This window comes from Antennarius striatus, chromosome 3 (assembly GCF_040054535.1).
Source record: "Antennarius striatus isolate MH-2024 chromosome 3, ASM4005453v1, whole genome shotgun sequence".
NCBI classification, from domain to species: domain Eukaryota; kingdom Metazoa; phylum Chordata; class Actinopteri; order Lophiiformes; family Antennariidae; genus Antennarius; species Antennarius striatus.
The window spans coordinates 29165001-29184428 of NC_090778.1; the positions used below are offsets into that span (position 1 = coordinate 29165001).

Below are 19428 nucleotides of genomic sequence, written 5' to 3' on the forward strand. Positions count from 1 at the left end.
CCTGAGGAGCACAGGGGGGGGGGGGCACAGGAGGGGCAGCAGTGTTGAAGTTACATAACACTAAATGTAAAGTTGAATTAGATTACTAAAGTAATGTCATTCTTCTTCTTCTTCTCCTTCAGGCTTTTCCCTTCAGGGTCTCCACAGCCAATCAGTGTCCTCCATCTAACCCTGTCTTCTCATCCTCTTCTCTCACACCAACTACCTTCATGTCCTCTTTCACTACATCCATAAACCTCCTCTTTGGTCTTCCTCTAGGCCTCCTGCCTGGCAGTTCAGAACTCAGCATCCTTCTACCAATATATTCACTATCTCTCCTCTGGACATGTCCAAACCATCTCAGTCTGGCCTCTCTGACTTTATCTCCAGAACCTCTAACATGTGCTGTCCCTCTGATGGACTCATTCCTGATCCTATCCATCCTGGTCACTCCCAGAGAGAACCTCAGCATCTTCATCTCTGCTACCTCCAGCTCTGTCTCCTGTCTTTTCCTCAGGGACACTGTCTCTAGACCAAACAACATCGCTGGTCTCACCACAGTTTTGTACACCTTTCCTTTCATTTTAGCTGAAACTCTTCTATCACACATCACACCTGACACTTTCCTCCACCCGTTCCATCCTGCCTGGACACGCTTCTTCACCTCTTTTCCACACTCTCCATTGCTCTGGACTGTTGACCCTAAGGACTTCAAATCCTCCACCTTCTTGATCTCTTCTCCCTGTAACCTCACTCTTCCACTTGGGTCCCTCTCATTCACACACATGAACTCTGTCTTACTGCGGCTAACCTTCATTCCTCTCCTTTCCAGGACAAACCTCCACCTCTCTAGCTTCTCCTCCACCTGTTCCCTGCTCTCACTGCAGATCACAATGTCATCTGCAAACATCATAGTCCATGGAGATTCCTGTCTAACCTGGTCTGTCAGCCTGTCCATCACCATAGCAACAAGAAGGGGCTCAGAGCTGATCCCTGATGCAGTCCCACCTCCACCTTGAACTCCTCTGTCACACCTACACACACCTCACCACTGTCTTACAGTCCTCATACATGTCCTGCACCGCTCTAACATACTTCTCTGCCACTCCAGACTTCCTCATACAATACCACAGTTCCTCTCTGGACACCCTGTCATCAGCTTTCTCCAGATCTACAAAAACACAATGCAGCTCCCTCTGGCCTTCTCTGTACTTCTCTATCAACATCCTCAAAGCAAATACTGCATCTGTAGTACTCTGTTTTGGCATGAAACCATACTGCTGCTCACAAATGTTCACTTCTGCCCTTAGTCTAGCTTCCACTACTCTCTCCCATAACTTCATTGTATGGCTCATCAGCTTTATTCCTCTGTAGTTGCCACAACTCTGCACATCTCCCTTGTTCTTAAAAATGGGCACCAGCACACTTCTCCTCCATTCCTCAGGCATCTTCTCACTATCTAAGATCCTGTTGAACAACCCAGTCAGAAACTCTACTCCACCTCTCCTAGACACTTCCATACCTCTACAGGTATATCATCAGGACCGACTGCCTTTCCACTCTTCATCCTCTTCAATGCCCTCCTCACTTCATCCTGACTAATCTTTGCTACTTCCTGGTCCACAACAGTCACCTCTTCTAGTCTTTGTTCTCTCTCATTTTCCACGTTCATCAACTCTTCAAAGTACTCTTTCCATCTTCCCATCACACTACTGGCACCTGTCAATAGACTTCCATCCCTATCCTTAATCACCCTAACCTGCTGCACGTCCTTCCCATCTCTGTCTCTCCGTCTTGCCAACCGGTATAGATCAGTCTCTCCCTCCTTACTGTCTAGAACATTTAGAACATTTTACAAATTTTCTTGAAGTTTGTTTGGAAAAGATGTTCTGAGGCACTTAAATGCTTTCATCTGATGTAAAACTGCAAAATGTTCGAATGAGATTAAAGTGTTTTTGCAAAAATCAAAAATCCTTACTGTCCAACCTAGCATACAAGTCATCATCAGCTTCTTGTTTGGCCTTTGCTACCTCTACCTTCACCTTACGCTGCATCTCCCTGTACTCCTGTCTACTCTCCTCAGTCCTCTCAGTGTCCCACTTCTTCTTAGCTAACCTCTTTCTCTGTATACACTCCTGTACCTCCTCATTCCACCACCAAGTCTCCTTATCTACTTTCCTTCCAGATGACACACCAGGTACTCTCCTACCTGTCTCCCTGATCACATTAGCTGCAGCTCTCTCTTCCTACGAACACACTTTCCTCCTCTCCTTCTTCGACCAAGAGTAGTCCAATTTCCACCGGCGCCCTGTAGGTCAACAGCGCCGATGGCGGTCGTTGTTAACCCGGGCCTCGACCGATCCGGTATGGGAGTCATAAGTTTGATTTGCATCTTTGATTTGGCAAAAGTTTTACGCCGGATGCCCTTCCTGACACAACCCTCTGTATTTATCCGGGCTTGGGACCGGCACAATAAGACACTGGCTTGTGACCTCTTGCGGCTACATTACTAAAGTAATGTCATTACTACTAAGTTCTATTCCCTCAGACTGACCTGTAACAATAACAGGACATTAAAACATCCCATAATAATAAATCCTGTAGTCCAGTAATGTAACTTTACATTACAGTATGGCAGTACTGATGGGCAGCACTGAGGGGGCAGCACTGAGGGGGGGTCCGGTTCTCCAGGGACCGTGTGACAGACGTACAGAAACGTTCCCAGACTCCCTGGAGTCTGACAGTCTGACCCTAACCTTTGACCTTGTTCGTGTGTGTCTAACCTCTGACCCCGCCCACCTACCTTTGGCGTGGGAGCCAATGGCATCTTTGGTCAGGCTGATCTTCCCGATGACATCGTCATGGCTGCAGAGAGCAGAGAGAACCGTCACCGGGACGACCGACCCGTCAACGGGACCAATCTGTTAGAACCAACCCGTTAGGACCGACCCGTTAGGACCAACCCGTTAAGAACGACCCGTTAAGAACGACCCATTAGAACCAACCCGTTAGAACCAACCCGTTAGAATCAACCCGTTAAGAACAACCCATTAGAACCAACCCGTTAAGAAAAACCCGTTAGGACCGACCCGTTAGGACCGACCCGTTAGAACCAACCCGTTAAGAACGACCCGTTAGAACCAACCCACTAGAACCAACCCGTTAAGAACAACCCATTAGAACCAACCCGTTAGAACCAACCCGTAAGAAAAACCCGTTAGGACCGACCCGTTAGAACCAACCCGTTAAGAACGACCCGTTAGGACTGACCCGTTAGAACCAACCCACTAGAACCAACCCGTTAAAAACAACCCATTAGAACCAACCCGTTAAGAACGACCCGTTAGGACCGACCCGTTAGAACCAACCCGTTGGGCCCCCACCTACCCGATGGTGTCCTCGTCCATCACCTGGAAGGACAGCGAGTGGAATCCCATTGGCAGGTGCAGCGTGAACTCCTCCCCCCAGAACGGGTTCAGGTTCTTCCAGACGGTGGCCGTCCTGAAACAGAACCGGGCGTTACCTAGGAAACCGTGTTATCCAGAGTTCTGTCCAACCAGTACCTGTACCTGTACCTGTAACAGTACCTGTACCTGTACCAGTACCAGTACCTGTACCTGTACCAGTACCAGTATCTGTACCAGTACCTGTACCAGTACCAGTACCTGTACCAGTACCAGTACCTGTACCAGTACCTGTACCAGTACCTGTACCAGTACCAGTACCTGTACCAGTACCTGTACCAGTACTGGTGTACTTATCACAGGTTCAGGAGCGTCACCAGAACCGTCGCTGTTACCATGACGCCTGGTGTTCCTGTTGGTGTTCTCACACTGACCGCTGACACCCCCGACCCCCCAGGACCAGAGCAGAGTGGGACTCTGTGGTGAACCACCAGCTGCTGTCCCTCAGGACGCCAGCTGGACCCGCGTCTGAGTTCTGCTCCAGTCAGAGAACCGGGTCACATTCGGAACCCCCCCCCCAACCAACAGGACGCGTTCAGGGCCCGCCGTCAGAAAACCACGTGACTGAGGTGTGAAGCGGCTCTCCCAGCAGCAGCAGCTCGTCTCCATGGTTACCTGCGGGTGTTCTAAAGGCCAACCGGGTATCAGGTTCTCTGCTGGGGGGGCCGAGACGCGGGCAGCGCCGCCCGGATCCCCCCCCCTCTCCACCGGGCTACAGGTGCGGGGCGGCGGGACGCGCCAGCTGCGCTACCGTGAGTCCACAACCGTCGTCCTTTGCCCCCCCCCCCCCCGGTCACGTGGGTCACTCACCTGGCCACAACTTCATTGTCAACTTTGACGAGGCAGTACGGGTCGCTGGTTCCGGAGCTGCGGACAAGACGGGACACGCGTCAGGCGGACAGTCCCCCCCCTCCACCGGTCACCGTTAAACGGTCCTCCGCCCTCCTGATGGATCACCGATCACCGATCACCGATCACCGATCACCGATCACCGGTACTCACACGTCCTTGGCGGGGAGGTTCCGACCCTCAACGATCCTGAAGTGCAGCGACGTGTTTCTGGCCATGTCCGGTCCGGTTCGGTCCGCTCCTCCGGTCCGCTCCTCCGGTCCGCTCCTCCGGTCCGGTTCGGTCCGCTCCTCCGGTCCGCTCCTCCGGTCCGCTCCTCCGGTCCGGTTCGGTCCGCTCCTCCGGTCCGCTCCTCCGGTCCGCTCCTCCGGTCCGCTCCTCCGGTCCGCTCCTCCGCTCTCCCCGCAGACTCCTCACTTCACGCACGTCCGGCGCGTGACGGCGCGCGGCACGCGGAGAGCGCGCGACAGTGACGCGCATCCATCCAGCCCCGCGCGTCCGGGAGGCGTGGGCTGTGTGTGTGTGTGGGGGGGGGGGGTCCGCGTGGAGTCACGTGATTCCGTGTAGAGTGATTAATAAGAATCGTCTTTCCACGCGTGACGTCACGCACAACGTCTGATCGTTTTTGCTTCGCTCACGTCACGTCTGAGCGTCTCCGCGCGGGTCCACGGCGCCACCTGGTGGACGGACCCGGATGCTGCAGGGGACACCCGGGCGTCCCTCCACTGGTGACGTCACCTGGCCTGTTTACAGCGGGTCAGCACCGGAACCCCGCAGACACGAGCCGGTAACGGGACCGGACCGGGGCAGATGGGAACCCCTGAGGGGGGTCTGAGCCCGGCAGGGGGCGGTCGTGCACGTGCAGAGGAAGATGATGATGATGATGATTCACCTGCTCTCTAAAGCCCCGCCCCGGATGCGATCTAGATCCGGAACAAAGAGCCTCCTGTGTGCGTGGCTTGTCACGTGATCACAAAGCAGCTGTGACACAGAATGAGACTCGAACCAAACACCAACGTTCATGTGGAACGGCTCAAGCCTCAGGAGGCGCCTGCGCTGCGGACACGTGTCCACCAGGGGGCGGTGTTCCTCCTGCTGCTGCTGGAGGGAGCATCAGAGGGACCCGCTCATCCATCCATCATCCATTTATCATCCATCCATCATCCATCCATCCATCCATTATCCATCAATCCATCCATCCATCCATCCATCATCCATCCATCCATCCATCCATTATCCATCCATCCATCCATATATCCATCCATCCATCATCCATCCATCCATTATCCATCCATAATCCATCCATCCATCCATCCATCATCCATTTATCATCCATCCATCATCCATCCATCCATCCATCCATCCATCCATCATCCATCCATAATCCATCCATCACCCATCCATTATCCATCCATCCATCATCCATCCATCCATCCATCCATTATCCATCCATCCATCCATATATCCATCCATCCATCATCCATTTATCATCCATCCATCATCCATCCATCCATCCATCATCCATTTATCATCCATCCATCATCCATCCATCCATCCATCCATCATCCATTTATCATCCATCCATCATCCAGCCATCATCCATCCATCCATCATCCATTTATCATCCATCCATCATCCATCCATCCATCCATCATCCATCCATCATCCATCCATCCATCATCCATTTATCATCCATCCATCATCCATCCATCCATCCATCATCCATTTATCATCCATCCATCATCCATCCATCCATCATCCATCCATCCATCCATCCATCATCCATTTATCATCCATCCATTATCCATCCATCCATCATCCATCCATCCATCCATTATCCATCCATCCATCCATCCATCCATCATCCATTTATCATCCATCCATCCATCATCCATCCATCCATTATCCATCCATCCATCCATCATCCATCATCCATCCATCCATTATCCATCCATCCATCCATCATCCATTTATCATCCATCCATCCATCTATCATCCATCCATCCATTATCCATCCATCCATCCATCATCCATTTATCATCCAACCATCCATCCATTATCCATCCATCCATTATCCATCCATCCATCATCCATCCATTATCCATCAATCCATCCATCCATCCATCATCCATCCATTATCCATACATCCATCCATCCATCTTTCCATCATACATTCTTCTTCTGCGCGAGCAGGCTGCAGTTTCCTCTGCTCTGAGCGAGTGTGTTGTGCTTAATTTTGCGTTTTTTCTATGTTTCTGCGTGTATTTTTTTAACATAAATTTAGATAACGTATAGTAATATGCTGGTGTACTCCAGGGAGGAGTTGATGTCCATGAGGGTCAAAGGAGGCCCCGCAATCATCTATACCAACGATAGATGGTGCCATCCGGGACATGTGACGATGAAACCAACACTGTGTAACCGCGATCTGGAGCTAACAGCTGTTAGCATCAGACCCTACTACCTGGCGTGTGAATTCTCACACGTCATCGTCCTCGCCGTCTACATCCCTCCACATGCGGACCCTGAGAGCACGAGAGACCATCTGTGGGACCACCTCTGCTCTTCGGACCCGGCACCCGGAGGCGCTCGTCATCATCACCGGTGACTTTAACCACGTCACCTTGGACTCATCTCTCCCCACAATGGTCCAGTGTGTAGACTGTCCCACACGGAAGAACAGAACCATCGATCTGTTCTACGCTAATGCTAAGGAGGCATACACCGCCACCCCCCTCCCTCCACTAGGTAAATCAGACCATAACCTAGTGTACCTACAGCCCACCTACATCCCGCTGGTGAAACGGCTGCCAGCAGCAACACGACAGGTCAGGAGGTGGTCCCCGGAAGTAGAGGAGATGCTGAGGAACTGCTTCCAGACCACCGACTGGGATGTTATTGTGGGCTCACATGGGGAGGACATTGAGGGGGCAGCTCAGTGTTTTACAGACTACATGAACTTCTGTGTGGACACCGTGGCCCCTGTCAGGACAATCAGGTGTTACCCCAACAACAAACCATGGGTAACCAAGGAAGTCAAGGCTGTCCTGAACAGGAAGAAGCGGGCGTTCAGGAGCAAGAACGAGGAGGAGATGAGGAAGGCCCAGAAGGAAGTGAGACTCTGCCTGAGGGAGGCCAAGGAGGCGTACAGGAGGAAGCTGGAGGAGCAGCTGGGGCGCAACCAGGTGTGGGAGGTCTGGAATGGAATGAACTAAACAGCTTTTTCAATCGGTTCCTCCCAAGCCCACTCCAAGAGCTGCGAAGCTCTACGGTCCCACCTCAACCACTGGACTTCCAACTTCACCACGACCTCCTGCTCCCACCACGACCGAGACCGTCATCACTGCAGACCTGGTGACGACAACGCTGCGGAGGCTCTGTCCCTAAAAGGCGGCTGGACCGGATATGATCTCCCCAAGACTCCTCCGAGCCTGGGGACATTGTGAACTAGGGGCCACCAGAACTAGGGGGCCCCCTGCAGCGATTGTTCAACCTCAGTCTGCGTCTGGGGAGGGTCCCGTCACTGTGGAAGACCTCCTGCATCGTCCCTGTACCCAAGAAAGGACGCCCTACTGAGCTCAACGACCACCGACCGGTCGCTCTTACCTCCCACATAATGAAGACCCTAGAGCGACTGGTCCTGGAGCTCATGCGTCCACAGGTGCAGGGTGCTATGGACCCTCTCCAGTTCACCTATCAGGCCAAGGTTGGGGTTGATGACGCTGTCTTGTACCTCTTCCACCGTGTGCTCTCCTACCTGGACGCCGGGGGCTGTGCCGTCAGAGTGCTCTTCTTTGACTGTTCAAGCACCTTCAACACCATCCAGCCCCGGCTCCTGCAGGATAAACTGACCTCCATGGCTGTGGACCCCTACCTCGTGAGCTGGATCACGGACTACCTAATGGACAGACCCCAGTACGTCCGTATGGGGGACTGTTTGTCTTCTATGGTGACCAGCAGCACGGGGGCGCCACAGGGGACCGTGCTCTCCCCCATTCTCTTCACCCTCTACACATCAGACTTCAAGCACAACTCGGATACATGCCACATACAGAAGTACTCCGATGACACCGCGATAGTGGCATGTATCCTGGAGGGTGATGAGGGGGGGTACAGGGCATTGGTGGCTGTATGAGGGGGGGTACAGGGCATTGGTGGCTGTATGAGGGGGGGTACAGAGCATTGGTGGCTGACTTCGTGGAGTGGTGCCAACAGAACCAGCTCCAGCTCAACGTCTCCAAGACCAAGGAGATGGTTCTGGATTTCCGGCGGGCACCTCCCTCTCCACAGCCGGTGATCATCAAAGGCAGTGAGGTGGGGGTGGTAGGAAACTATCAGTACCTGGGACTGCAGCTAGACAGCAGACTGGACTGGTCACTCAACTCCAACTGTGTGTACAAGAAGGGGCAGAGCAGGATGTACTTCCTGAGGAGGCTGGCCTCCTTCAACATCTGTCCTAAGCTCCTTCTCATGTTCTATCAGTCCGTAGTCTCCAGTGTGCTGTCATACGCCATTGTGTGTTGGGCTGGGGGGGCCAGGAAAAGAGATATGGACCGTCTGAACAGACTCATCCGCAGAGCGGCCTCAGTGGTCGGGCTGAGCCTGGACTCTGTGGATACGCTTCTGGAGAGCAGGACCATGTCTAAAGTTAAGGTGAACAACACCAGCCCCCCCCCCACCCCCTACACACCACCTTCTCCCAGCAGAGGAGCACCTTCAGCGGCAGACTGCTGTCACACAGCGCCTCCACAGAGAGGCTGAGGTCCTCCTTCGTGCCCCGTGTCATCAGGGGGTACAATGACTCTCTCAGGAGGAGCGGGGGGGAGGTGGGAGGTCAGCACGGGGTTAAATGGATTTAATTTAATTTTATACTGTTTATACTTTAATTTTAATTTTTTTAGTGAATGTCCTGTTAATGCTACAGGTGTCTGTTAGTGTCTGTCCTGTTTGGTTTCTGTTTTTTCCTGGTGTTTGGCTGAGCAGTGGATGTGTTATTTCCTCCGGGATCATTAAGTGTCTGTCTGTCTGTCTGTCTGTCTGTCTGTCTGTCTGTCTGTCTGTCTGTCTGTCTGTCTGTCTGTCTGCCTGCCTGCCTGCCTGCCTGCCTGCCTGCCTGCCTGCCTGCCTGCCTGCCTGCCTGCCTGTCCGTCCGTCCGTCCGTCCGTCCGTCCGTCCGTCCGTCCGTCCGTCTATCATACATCCATTCATCCATCCACCCATCCATCACCCATCCATCCATCCAGCATCCATCATCATGAACGGATGGATGATGGATGGATTGTTAGATGAGAGACAGACAGATGGTTCTACTGTCCTGTCGGGTTCATTATCGTAGCTGTTAGCATCGATGCTAACTTGCACCACAACAGCTACTGCAGATCGTCGTGGCAACTGGTCTAAAGGCCTGTGTGAATGCTGAACACTGGATGCTAAAGTTAGCTTCAGCTTTGAACCTAATGGGAAACACATGAGGCCACTGGGGTCACATGACCCCGGTGTGTGTGTGTGGGGGGGTCTACTAATGAAGCAGCTGCTGGTTTAATTTGTTCTTCTGTGGTGCGTTTGAACCTCATAGACGTGTGACACGTGAGTCACATGACCAGGAGTCAGCTGACACACGACAACCAGAACATGTGGACCTGGTTCTGTGCAGGCAGGAGTCCGGTCCGACTCTGAACCCCGAGGACCCGGGTGACTTCCTGGTCCACTGGAATTCTGCAGGCCCTGGAGGGTCAGACTGGTTCCAACCAGGAAGTCCTGTAAGGAAACGTCTGGCGTTCTGACAGGAAGTTGGACTTCAGACCTGAAGAGAGCAGCGGGACGAAGACCAGAGCATTCCAGAGCCTGAGGATAGGAATCCTCAGAACTGGATCTGGATCTGCAGCAGGTCGCAGCAGCTGAAGGCTCCCAGGAAGAACTGGACCATCAGAGGCTGGTTCTCCTTCACTCAGGTCCAGATGATCCTGAGAGCTGGGTGGTGTCTGATCTGATCCGGTGGAGTCTGATCTGATCCGGTGGAGTCTGATCTGATCCGGTGGAGTCTGATCTGATCCGGTAGAGTCTGATCTGATCCGGTAGAGTCTGATCTGATCCGGTGGAGTCTGATCTGATCCGGTGGAGTCTGATCTGATCCGGTAGAGTCTGATCTGATCCGGTAGAGTCTGATCTGATCCGGTGGAGTCTGATCTGATCCGGTAGAGTCTGATCTGATCCGGTAGAGTCTGATCTGATCCGGTAGAGTCTGATGCAGGACCCGGGTCGTATTGTGGACCCGCTCCAGGTCCACGCTGTGAGGTCTCCTCCTCCTTCAGGTGTCCTGATGTGAAGCTCAGAACCTGAAGAACCATCACCAGTCTGTCACGATCACGCACTGCATGCTGGGTGGTGCTCCGTGGGCAGGACTGTCCCTTTAAGACGCAGCCCAGGGTGTGTTGGTTTGTTCCACCGTCAGCTCCATCACCGGACGAGTCCCCACCGGAGCCGCTGCACACATGACCGACCCCCAACGCGCACGGTAAATATCGGCCCACAGTGTTCCTGCTTCAGGGTTCACAACCGGTAAGGACCGTAAAGCGGGAGGGCATCGAACTCTCCTCCAGCCTCCAGCGGGGGGGTCGGAGAGGGGGGGGGGGTTAAAACGCGCGGACTGGTCTGGTTCCATTTTGTCATCAATTATTAATTTGGAATTAAAACCCATTTTTCCTGCAGATCGTGTTTCCGCGGGGAGGACACGGTAACATGTCGACGAACCGAACCGTGTTCGGCGAGCGACGTCACTGGGTTTATTTCTAAAGGGAAATAAAGAGTTACGTAATAATAACGGAGGCGTCCTGCTGTCGCCATACGCAGCTTGACGTTACCGGACGCGCCTCACCGGCATGATGTGGTCGGTAAGAGATCACGGAGGTGTGGAACGAGGCTGGGGGGCGTCAAATGTTTGACACATCACCGCTCCGGGAGGGGACGTGGGTCACGAAAAATCAGATGGGAAGTACTGTAGTGGAAGAAAAAGACCGGACCGAACCGTCATCACGCGTTTTTGACGGTAAATGTAAAATTTTACTAAATTTATTTTTAAAAATATAAATTATTGTTAAAATTACACGAGGACGAATTACTGTCATGTCTGAAATGTGTTTTAAAGATGAGTGAGGACTGAAATGACCAGAACCGGATAGGGTGACGTGACTCCGCCCCTCAAAGCTTCCGTATTATTCTATTATTCTTTAAGTGACGTCACGCTTCAGTCAGACGTCCAGCTCTATTCTAAATGTCTCGGTCCAAAGTACCGATCCTGGCTCTGAACCAGTGACGTGCGGTCAGGGGAAACATGGTCTCACCTGCCATCATGAAAGAAAAAAATGAAAAATGTTAGAAATACATGGTTAATTTTTCCAGTGATGTTTATTATAAAGTTATTTTACGTTTAACGTCACCAATTTTGGATTATTTTTACTCAAAATCACTGAATTTTCACATTTACCACTGAAATCCTGATCCGAGACCTGTGGGGAGACACCAGCCAGCCGAGCCTCACCGTGGATTGATCAGTGACTCCACTAGCTGTGCTGGTAGTTGAACAGCCAGACCATAATGCTATCTCTCCATATGTCACTATTAAAATGTTCAAACACATTTGCTATATGAACTAAATTACCATAATTTAGCTAATGTATATAATGTCATGTACAGTGTTTTTTTGTCAACAACTCCATGTGTGTAACGTCTTTCTGGAGTTGAGCGGTCCTGAAACCGCTGGGAAAAGGCACGAAGTGAGGCACGCAGTTCTCCTGCCTCATGGTAGGGGGCGCTGGTGACCCCAGGGATTCGGCCAAGGATTCCTCTTCCTCCTGCCGCCGACCATGCCGGGCAGCGACGCACCGCAGGCGCACCTGGAATCGCCCAGGTCGTTCGGGCAATTATAGATTCAAATTTAACAAATAACAACTTCTGAACAATTCGGCTCGCGAACAGCTTCTTAGAATCTATCGTGTTCGTACACACTGACACACACCTTATAGGCAGGGTTTAGGAATGTCTGTATGGTGTGAAAATTAGATAATCCAGAGTTTGTTTAATCTGTGATGTGGGAAACTCTGAATTTCTCACATCACTTCCACAAAGTAAGGTAACCCCACGTGCTAACATGACCACTCAGCTCAGCTTAACTGGTTAGCTAACAGTTAGCCAAATACAAACTGACTTCACCACATTTGTACTGACCCTCATTGCTGAATCAAGTCAAAGTAAAGTGGTTCCCACACACAAACAGACTGACAGGACATGTAGACGACACGTCATTTAAAACAAGACACAACCACAGTCTCTTCTGTTTCTCTTCTGGGGCAGAATAGAAGCACCAATGTTGATTTGTACAACCAACAACTGAGACACGAGCTTGTCTATCTCTGAGGGACGACATGGCGACACACTGCTATCTTGTTAGTTGATAGGTCACAACGGGAGCTGACTTTAAACTCCTTGTTTCAGGTCTGTTTCACAAGTTCGTGGCTGAACAGCTGATACAGGACATGTTTTTCAAATCCTAGGAGTTGGTAGAGTTAGGGGGGACCACTATATATGTGGAGACCACAAAAAACTGTTTTCGTAATATGACCTGATTAGTCACATAAAATACCGTCACATTGTCTAGATATCATTGAGGAGTCTGTGAAGACTCCCAGTCGTCCAGTTTGTGGTAGGTCTTTGGACTCGGAACATTGGCTAACAGTGAAATCATATATTGTGCTATTTTCATGTATGCTATTGTCTTTCAGGTTAGCTTCACCCACGGTTAATGGATCCAGTGTAAGTGCTGTAACACCATCTAGCCCAGCTGGCCTGTCCGACTCTGGAGCCATGGCAACTTGTCCAAGAGGCTGCACCCCAGTGGTGCGCCTTTGTCAGAAACTGAACCGACTCAAGACCCTGGATGAAGACATGATGACCACGTCACTGAAGCGCTGCCTGTCCACCTTGGACCTGACCCTGTTGGGTGTTGGTGGTATGGTGGGCTCTGGGCTTTACGTCCTGACAGGAACAGTAGCTAAAGACATTGTTGGGCCTGCTGTCGTCATATCTTTCCTTTTAGCTGGTATCGCTTCTCTTCTAGCTGCCTTTTGTTATGCAGAGTTTGGAGCACGAATCCCTAAAACCGGATCTGCCTACATGTTTACCTATGTCTCTATGGGAGAGATCTGGGCCTTTCTCATTGGTTGGAATGTAATTTTGGAGAACATGATTGGCGGTGCTGCTGTGGCGCGTGCCTGGAGTGGTTATCTGGACTCCATTTTTAACCACAGAATCCAGAACTTCACAGAGACGCACATCATACAGTGGAACACACCCTTCCTCGCCCATTACCCTGACATCCTTGCAGCGGGGATTGTAATAGTTGCCACACTCTTTATTTCGTTTGGAGTTCAAGTGTCCTCTTACCTCAATCATATTTTCTCCGTCATTAGCTTGTGCGTCATTGTTTTCATCCTGGTTTTTGGTTTTATTTTGGCGGATCCAGTTAATTGGAGCCAGAAAGAAGGAGGTTTTGCCCCTTTTGGGTTATCTGGAATACTGTCAGGCTCTGCCACGTGCTTTTTTGCATTTGTGGGATTTGATGTTATTGCATCTTCAACTGAGGAAACAAAGAACCCGCAGAAAGCTGTTCCCATCGCCACAGCGATTGCCCTTGGTCTGGCAGCATCAGCGTACATCCTGGTCTCCACAGTGCTCACACTAATGGTTCCCTGGCATACGTTAGACCCCAACTCAGCGCTGGCAGACGCCTTCTTCCGCCGTGGTTACAGTTGGGCTGGAGTTGTTGTGGCTATAGGTTCCATTTGTGGTGAGTCTCTACTTTAAAAAGATGTCCAACTTACAGAAAGACATTTATTTACATTGTTTTGGTACTCGACCATTGAACAGCCCATAAAGGTTTACTGGTAATACACCTTTGAAATTGTTGTTGTCACTGATTCTATTCCTTACCTTTGTCGAAAATTTTCCTGGTACAGTGGAGAACAGAGGGTTTACTGTGTGACAGACTCAGGATTGAGTCCTTGCTTCTTTGGGATAATGTGGTCCAGGTAGCTCCATCAGGCTCTGACCTCTGACCGTCACTGGGACAGTTAGTTCCTGAGTGGCTGGGGTGAGAAACAGCACCTCCAAATTTTAAGTCATGGTTCTTGATATGCAAAAGTTGGAAAAGTACTGCTGGTCTCCCATTTTTTGCAGCGCATCAAACAAGTTTTGCGGGCCAGATTACAAAGCTTAATGGGCTGTACATGCCCCGTGGGCTGTAGTTTACCCATGCTTGGTCTAGAATGTAGGTCTAGTACCAAAACATTTAAAATCAAAGTGATTCTACAAATTAGACTGTCCTTTTTCAAGCACATTGTGCTTCTCTGTGGTATGGCTTCTACAGTACACAACAGAATAGTAATGACTCTTTCTTCTCTAGGTATGAACACTGTGCTGCTCAGCAACCTCTTCTCCCTCCCTCGGATTGTCTACGCCATGGCGGAGGATGGTTTATTCTTCTCTTTGTTTGCTCGAGTCAACCCTGTCACCAAAGTCCCCGTCAATGCAATCTTGATGTTTGGGGTTCTCATGGCTTTATTATCCCTCATCTTTGATCTGGAGGCCTTGGTTCAGTTCCTGTCCATCGGTACCCTCCTGGCGTACACGTTTGTAGCAGCAAGTATTATTGTGCTGCGCCATCAGCCTGAAAAAGCCAAAGGAGCTGCCTCCACATCTCCCAACCCTAATCCTGACCCTGAACCTGCCCCCACAGAGTCTCAGACCATAATGGAGGACAGTGGAGAGCTGAAGCAGTACGAATCCTTCTCTGACAAACTCCAGTTGGTGGACATGCAGACCAGAGAACGGCGTGGGGTGGGGCAGCTGAGGGCCTGTTTTGAACCCTACCTGGGCAGGCTGCTGGGGGGTTTTGGGGCAGGTGAGGTGGTGGCCTTCTGCGTGACGGCTATGATCGTGAGCGCCGTCTCCTTCTGTGCCGTGTTAGAATTTGGAACCAATCAGCTGCATCTGCCAGTCTGGAGCTTCGCGTTGCTGCTGCTGATATTTAGCTTAGCTTATGTTCTCAGTCTGGCGCTCATTTGGGTCCACGAGCAACGATCTGACAGCAAAACCTTCCAGGTGAGGTGTTGATGTTCTTCTCTTGATTTGTTGAACACTTAGTCTTAACAGAAACTAAACAGATATGTGTCACACATGGAGTAAGCGGGATGTGTTCTGGTACAGCATTGTGATAACTGTCAATATAAATAAACTACTAGTGATTTGCGTATCACTGATGGCTAATTGTTCTGCAGGTACCTTTGGTTCCATTGATTCCGGCTGCCAGCATCCTCTTCAATGTTTTCCTCATGATGAAGCTCAGCAAACTGACCTGGGTTCGATTTATTGTGTGGCTCGCGATAGGTAAGATACTAGAGCTAGATTTGACAGCGCCTGGTTGTTCAACATTGCTTCAAACAGTGTTTACCTTGTTTTAGACCCTTAAATACATTAATCCCAATGCACACATGGAACAAGTTCAGTTTTGTTTCAGTCAGAATTTGGAATAGACTCTACCTTCTGCTGCAGGGGGAACCTTCGTGAATCACCAGCAGGTTAAACAAAAATTCTCTTTAGTCTCTTCTGTAGGACCATATCCCTCAATAGTTTAATACATACCGATGAGACTCTATAGAGTTCAAATGAGTCATGGTATCCTTCGGGTTGTCAAGTTGGCACACTCTTTCATGGATGTTTCGCTCATCATCCTCCAGAGGTTTCAGCATTGAGTTCCAGCATCCCAGGTTCACTCTGTTTGTGCCATTAGCTCACTTGAAGGCCCAGGTCGGATCTTTTCATCCACAGGCACTGGCTCCCCCCCTCTCAGCAGCCCTGAGGAGGTCCCTGACCACCTGCTTGTGGGACTTCTCCTCGGACTCCCACCTCCCAACAAATCCTCTGCAGCCCACTGCCACTGAGTGTCGCTTTCCAGCCTCGTTGTTGGGTATCTTCAACAAGTTCTGCGTACCTCAGCTGCTTCCACTCGCAGACCTCCTCCACTGCACTCTCCCAGGGCACTGTTAGCTCTATGAGCTTGAGCAAGGGTGACCACAGAACAATGACTGTTCGCACATTGGTGCCATCTCAGTTGGGTAGCCGAGTGTCTTGCCCAGGTGTTGGTTGCTATTGGGATGAGTGAGGAGGAAGATCATTCACGTTTGTCTGTTGACTTTCCAGCACTGATGCAAGACACTCTGTTGTGGTGCCAGGTGTAATGGTCTTGGGTAAGGCTGGTCTTGCATCCCACTAAGATGTACTTCACTATTGCTGTACTTGGACAAAGATGGCACATGGGGTCTTCGCCATACCGCTGGCTTAGATTTACAGGAGAGGGCAAAACACCATAGACAGCCTTGATGGTATAGTTTGCCTTGAATGCCTTCAACTCCCACAGATCTTTCCAGAAGATCTTCCTCTTCTCCACTCCCTTCCATGCCATCCACTGCCTTGGACCAGAAAATCCAGTTCGAGCCAGTCTTGTTCTGTCCTGCCTGGACAGGACAGAACCAATAACCTGTTTCAGTCACCTCAGTGTTAAGAACCAGAAGTCCTTCCAAGATGGAGAGATGGTAAAAGAGGCATTCTTTGACTCAACTAATTAAATAGTTAATGGTTTCAAAGAACAGACTCAACATTTCTCCTCAAAGCTGCAGCGCCATAATTGGTCAAACTTCCAGAACCTGGTGTCGGAGCTGGAGAAGTAAGGGAAGTCCTGTGTGATAGTTAATAGTCCAGGCTACAAGCTGACATTCAGCTGAAGTCCGGGGCTCATGGAGAATTCTGGAACTTACTGACAGCGGAAAAGCACCCCAACATGAGGACATGTGCTACCTCTACCTCCTTGACTGCGTTATTCAGCTCCACTTATTGATGTTTTTCAGCCTTTTCCAACATAAAGATCATTAAGTCCAGGTCCCATTCCTCCGTGACTGGTGATTATTTGAGGTGTGTTTGAGGCTGTCAGCAGCTACTGTCTGGACTGTGTCCCCGGTTGGTTCCATTCAGTGGAAGTCCTCAGAGGAAACTCAGGACATGACAACAAATATACAGAGTTAATTGTGTTGTGTTGTGCAATATGAGCTCATGCGGTCATACGAGGTGCATTAACACACTTTGTACGTATAAAGAATTATCAATATATGTATCACTATATGTTCTGCATTTTTGTAGTAGGATGATAATGTCAGACTCAAACCAGGCTCGTGGCCTGTTTCTCTGGCTAGAACCCACACCTGTCCTGTGTTCCCACTGCAGGTCTCTTTGTGTACTTTGGCTATGGGGTCTGGCACAGTAAGGAGGGCCTGAGGGGACAGCAGCCCACAGACATGGCCGCCCGGTACGTGGTCCTACCCAGCGGTAGCCTGGTGGAGACGGTGCAGTCTGTGCAGCCCAATGGACAAGTGGACTCGTCCCATCAGAACCACGTTTTCCCCGAAACTGAGGAGCAGAGAGGAAAGAGATGATGGGACTCCATCTACCCAGTCCTCCTGCCTCAAGTTATCCACCCCCCCAACACTCATATGATGTCTGATGACTCTCACTTCCCTTAGCGTGTGACTAGCCTGCCTCAGTCTCTACTCATTGCTTTTCAAACGTTAGCACACCACGGGGTGGGACTGGCGCTCTGTGTTTTGATGTGAAGCGTGTTTGTTCCTCTTGTTTCCCTGGAATGTACAGTTAATAGCTTTATTCCTGTCACGTGACTCCGAAGCGTCAGAGTTGTTCCGTCCTTCAAGACCAGCTCTTCCCACGCTGCCTTGTCAGAATCTGTGTGGTTATTGGTTCTGTGCTGGGTTGGTTCATCTACCGAAGGTTTACTCCGCTGGGTTCGCTGTGTGTTTCCTAGATCCCACCCCTCTGCCTGTAGTTTTTCCGTGATGATGTGTAACTCCAGCCAATCACGGTGCACCCTGTGCAGCAGAGACACTTCTCTGGGTTCCGCCTCATGAACCAATCACGTCACGTTGCTGTGTTTACTATATCAGACCAGGCAGAGGAGGAGTTGACCTTATATGAACAACAAGGGTCCTGTACTGCATGCTGGGATACTGAGTACCCTCATAGTAGGGCTGTAAGTGGTGCTGGACTACGATTCATGAGTTCATGTGGTGGAAAATCCTTGTTAGCATGTCTCCATGTCACATGACGATCGTACGAGTTTGGATGAGAACACCAGAAACAGGGACCCCTAGAAATCTGAGGTCCACCAGGTGGACTCTGATCCTCACACAGGATCTGGGTTCCAGCCCCGGGTCGGGTCAGGACCTCCTTGGTCCTGGAGGTCCACGCTGTGTCCGTGTGGCTGGTCTCCTGTTGGATGTATGACCTGCTGCAGGTTCAGTGTGTGTTTACCGAGGGTGGGGCGGAGCTAAACACACCTGAACAAACAGATGGGTGGAGCTGTGGTTGTGGGTGTGCTTATTTGTAGTTCATGAGCTCCATGAAGCGCAGCGGGACCGTCTCTGCCCGTCTTTGACTCGTGGTCCTGAGGAGTCCAACGGTTTCCGGCCGGCGGTTATTTTTTCGTCGTCACCACCAGTCCGTTACCGTACCGACACGAACACTCCGTGTTTCCATGCTGGTGTGTGACGTGTGTTTGATTCATGTCCCCTGGAGTCACATTCTGACCCTTTGTGGTGCCGCTGACCTCGTCTGGTGCAGTATTCTCCTTCTGACATGACATTTAAATGAAAGCTCCAGATTATTGATCGGTTCCGCATCCTGTGATGGATGTTTTCACATTGATAATTAGATGATAGGAGTTATGAAACAAGCACAGCTTCACGCACCTTTTCAGGGGAACTCTTCTCGCTCCAGGTCGAGTCTGGTTAGTCAGTCGGAGTTAAACCGGACTAGGCTGCTTCTCTGAGGCCTCCATAATCCTGCTTGATCCGTCCCCGGTTTGCAGCCGGACTCAGATTAGGGAGAGTCGTCACGTGAAACACATTACATTCCAACAATGGTGCATCAAGGCGTTTTCAGAACACCTGTAAATGCATAAACGATCCAGTCATTTCATTTTGTTTGCATGTATCCATGAGAAACCAAAGCCTTAAGCGTG

The 19428-nt window shown here is 50.7% G+C and overlaps 2 protein-coding genes across 4 annotated transcripts in view; one reads left to right on the forward strand and one right to left on the reverse strand.

The window, feature by feature from the left end:
- Positions 1 to 5447, reverse strand: part of LOC137591995 (rasGAP-activating-like protein 1) — a 32772-nt gene extending 27325 nt beyond the window's left edge. Inside the window, exons 1-6 of one of the 2 annotated variants that reach the window (XM_068309859.1) lie at positions 4568 to 5446; positions 4446 to 4523; positions 4254 to 4310; positions 3367 to 3480; positions 2783 to 2844; position 1 (exon numbers count right to left, since the gene is read on the reverse strand). The exon at position 1 is cut by the window's left edge and continues 129 nt beyond it. In XM_068309859.1, the coding sequence (XP_068165960.1) occupies position 1; positions 2783 to 2844; positions 3367 to 3480; positions 4254 to 4310; positions 4446 to 4510 (299 nt within the window). In that variant the 5' untranslated portion in view covers positions 4511 to 4523; positions 4568 to 5446. Of the gene's footprint in view, positions 2 to 2782; positions 2845 to 3366; positions 3481 to 4253; positions 4311 to 4445 lie in introns of both variants that reach the window. The other variant, XM_068309860.1, reaches the window with a different exon arrangement.
- A 4813-nt stretch (positions 5448 to 10260) lies between these two features.
- Positions 10261 to 17836, forward strand: LOC137592021 (cationic amino acid transporter 4-like). 2 transcript variants are annotated; one of them, XM_068309863.1, is made up of 5 exons: positions 10261 to 10850; positions 13070 to 14133; positions 14749 to 15446; positions 15623 to 15731; positions 17622 to 17836. In XM_068309863.1, the coding sequence occupies exons 2-5, from the start codon at positions 13152 to 13154 to the stop codon at positions 17828 to 17830; spliced, it is 1998 nt and encodes a 665-aa protein (XP_068165964.1). In that variant the 5' UTR covers positions 10261 to 10850; positions 13070 to 13151; the 3' UTR covers positions 17831 to 17836. The 2 variants fall into 2 exon arrangements, with proteins under 2 accessions (XP_068165964.1, XP_068165962.1); XM_068309861.1 differs by having other exon boundaries at positions 10261 to 10806.
- Positions 17837 to 19428: the final 1592 nt, after the last annotated feature.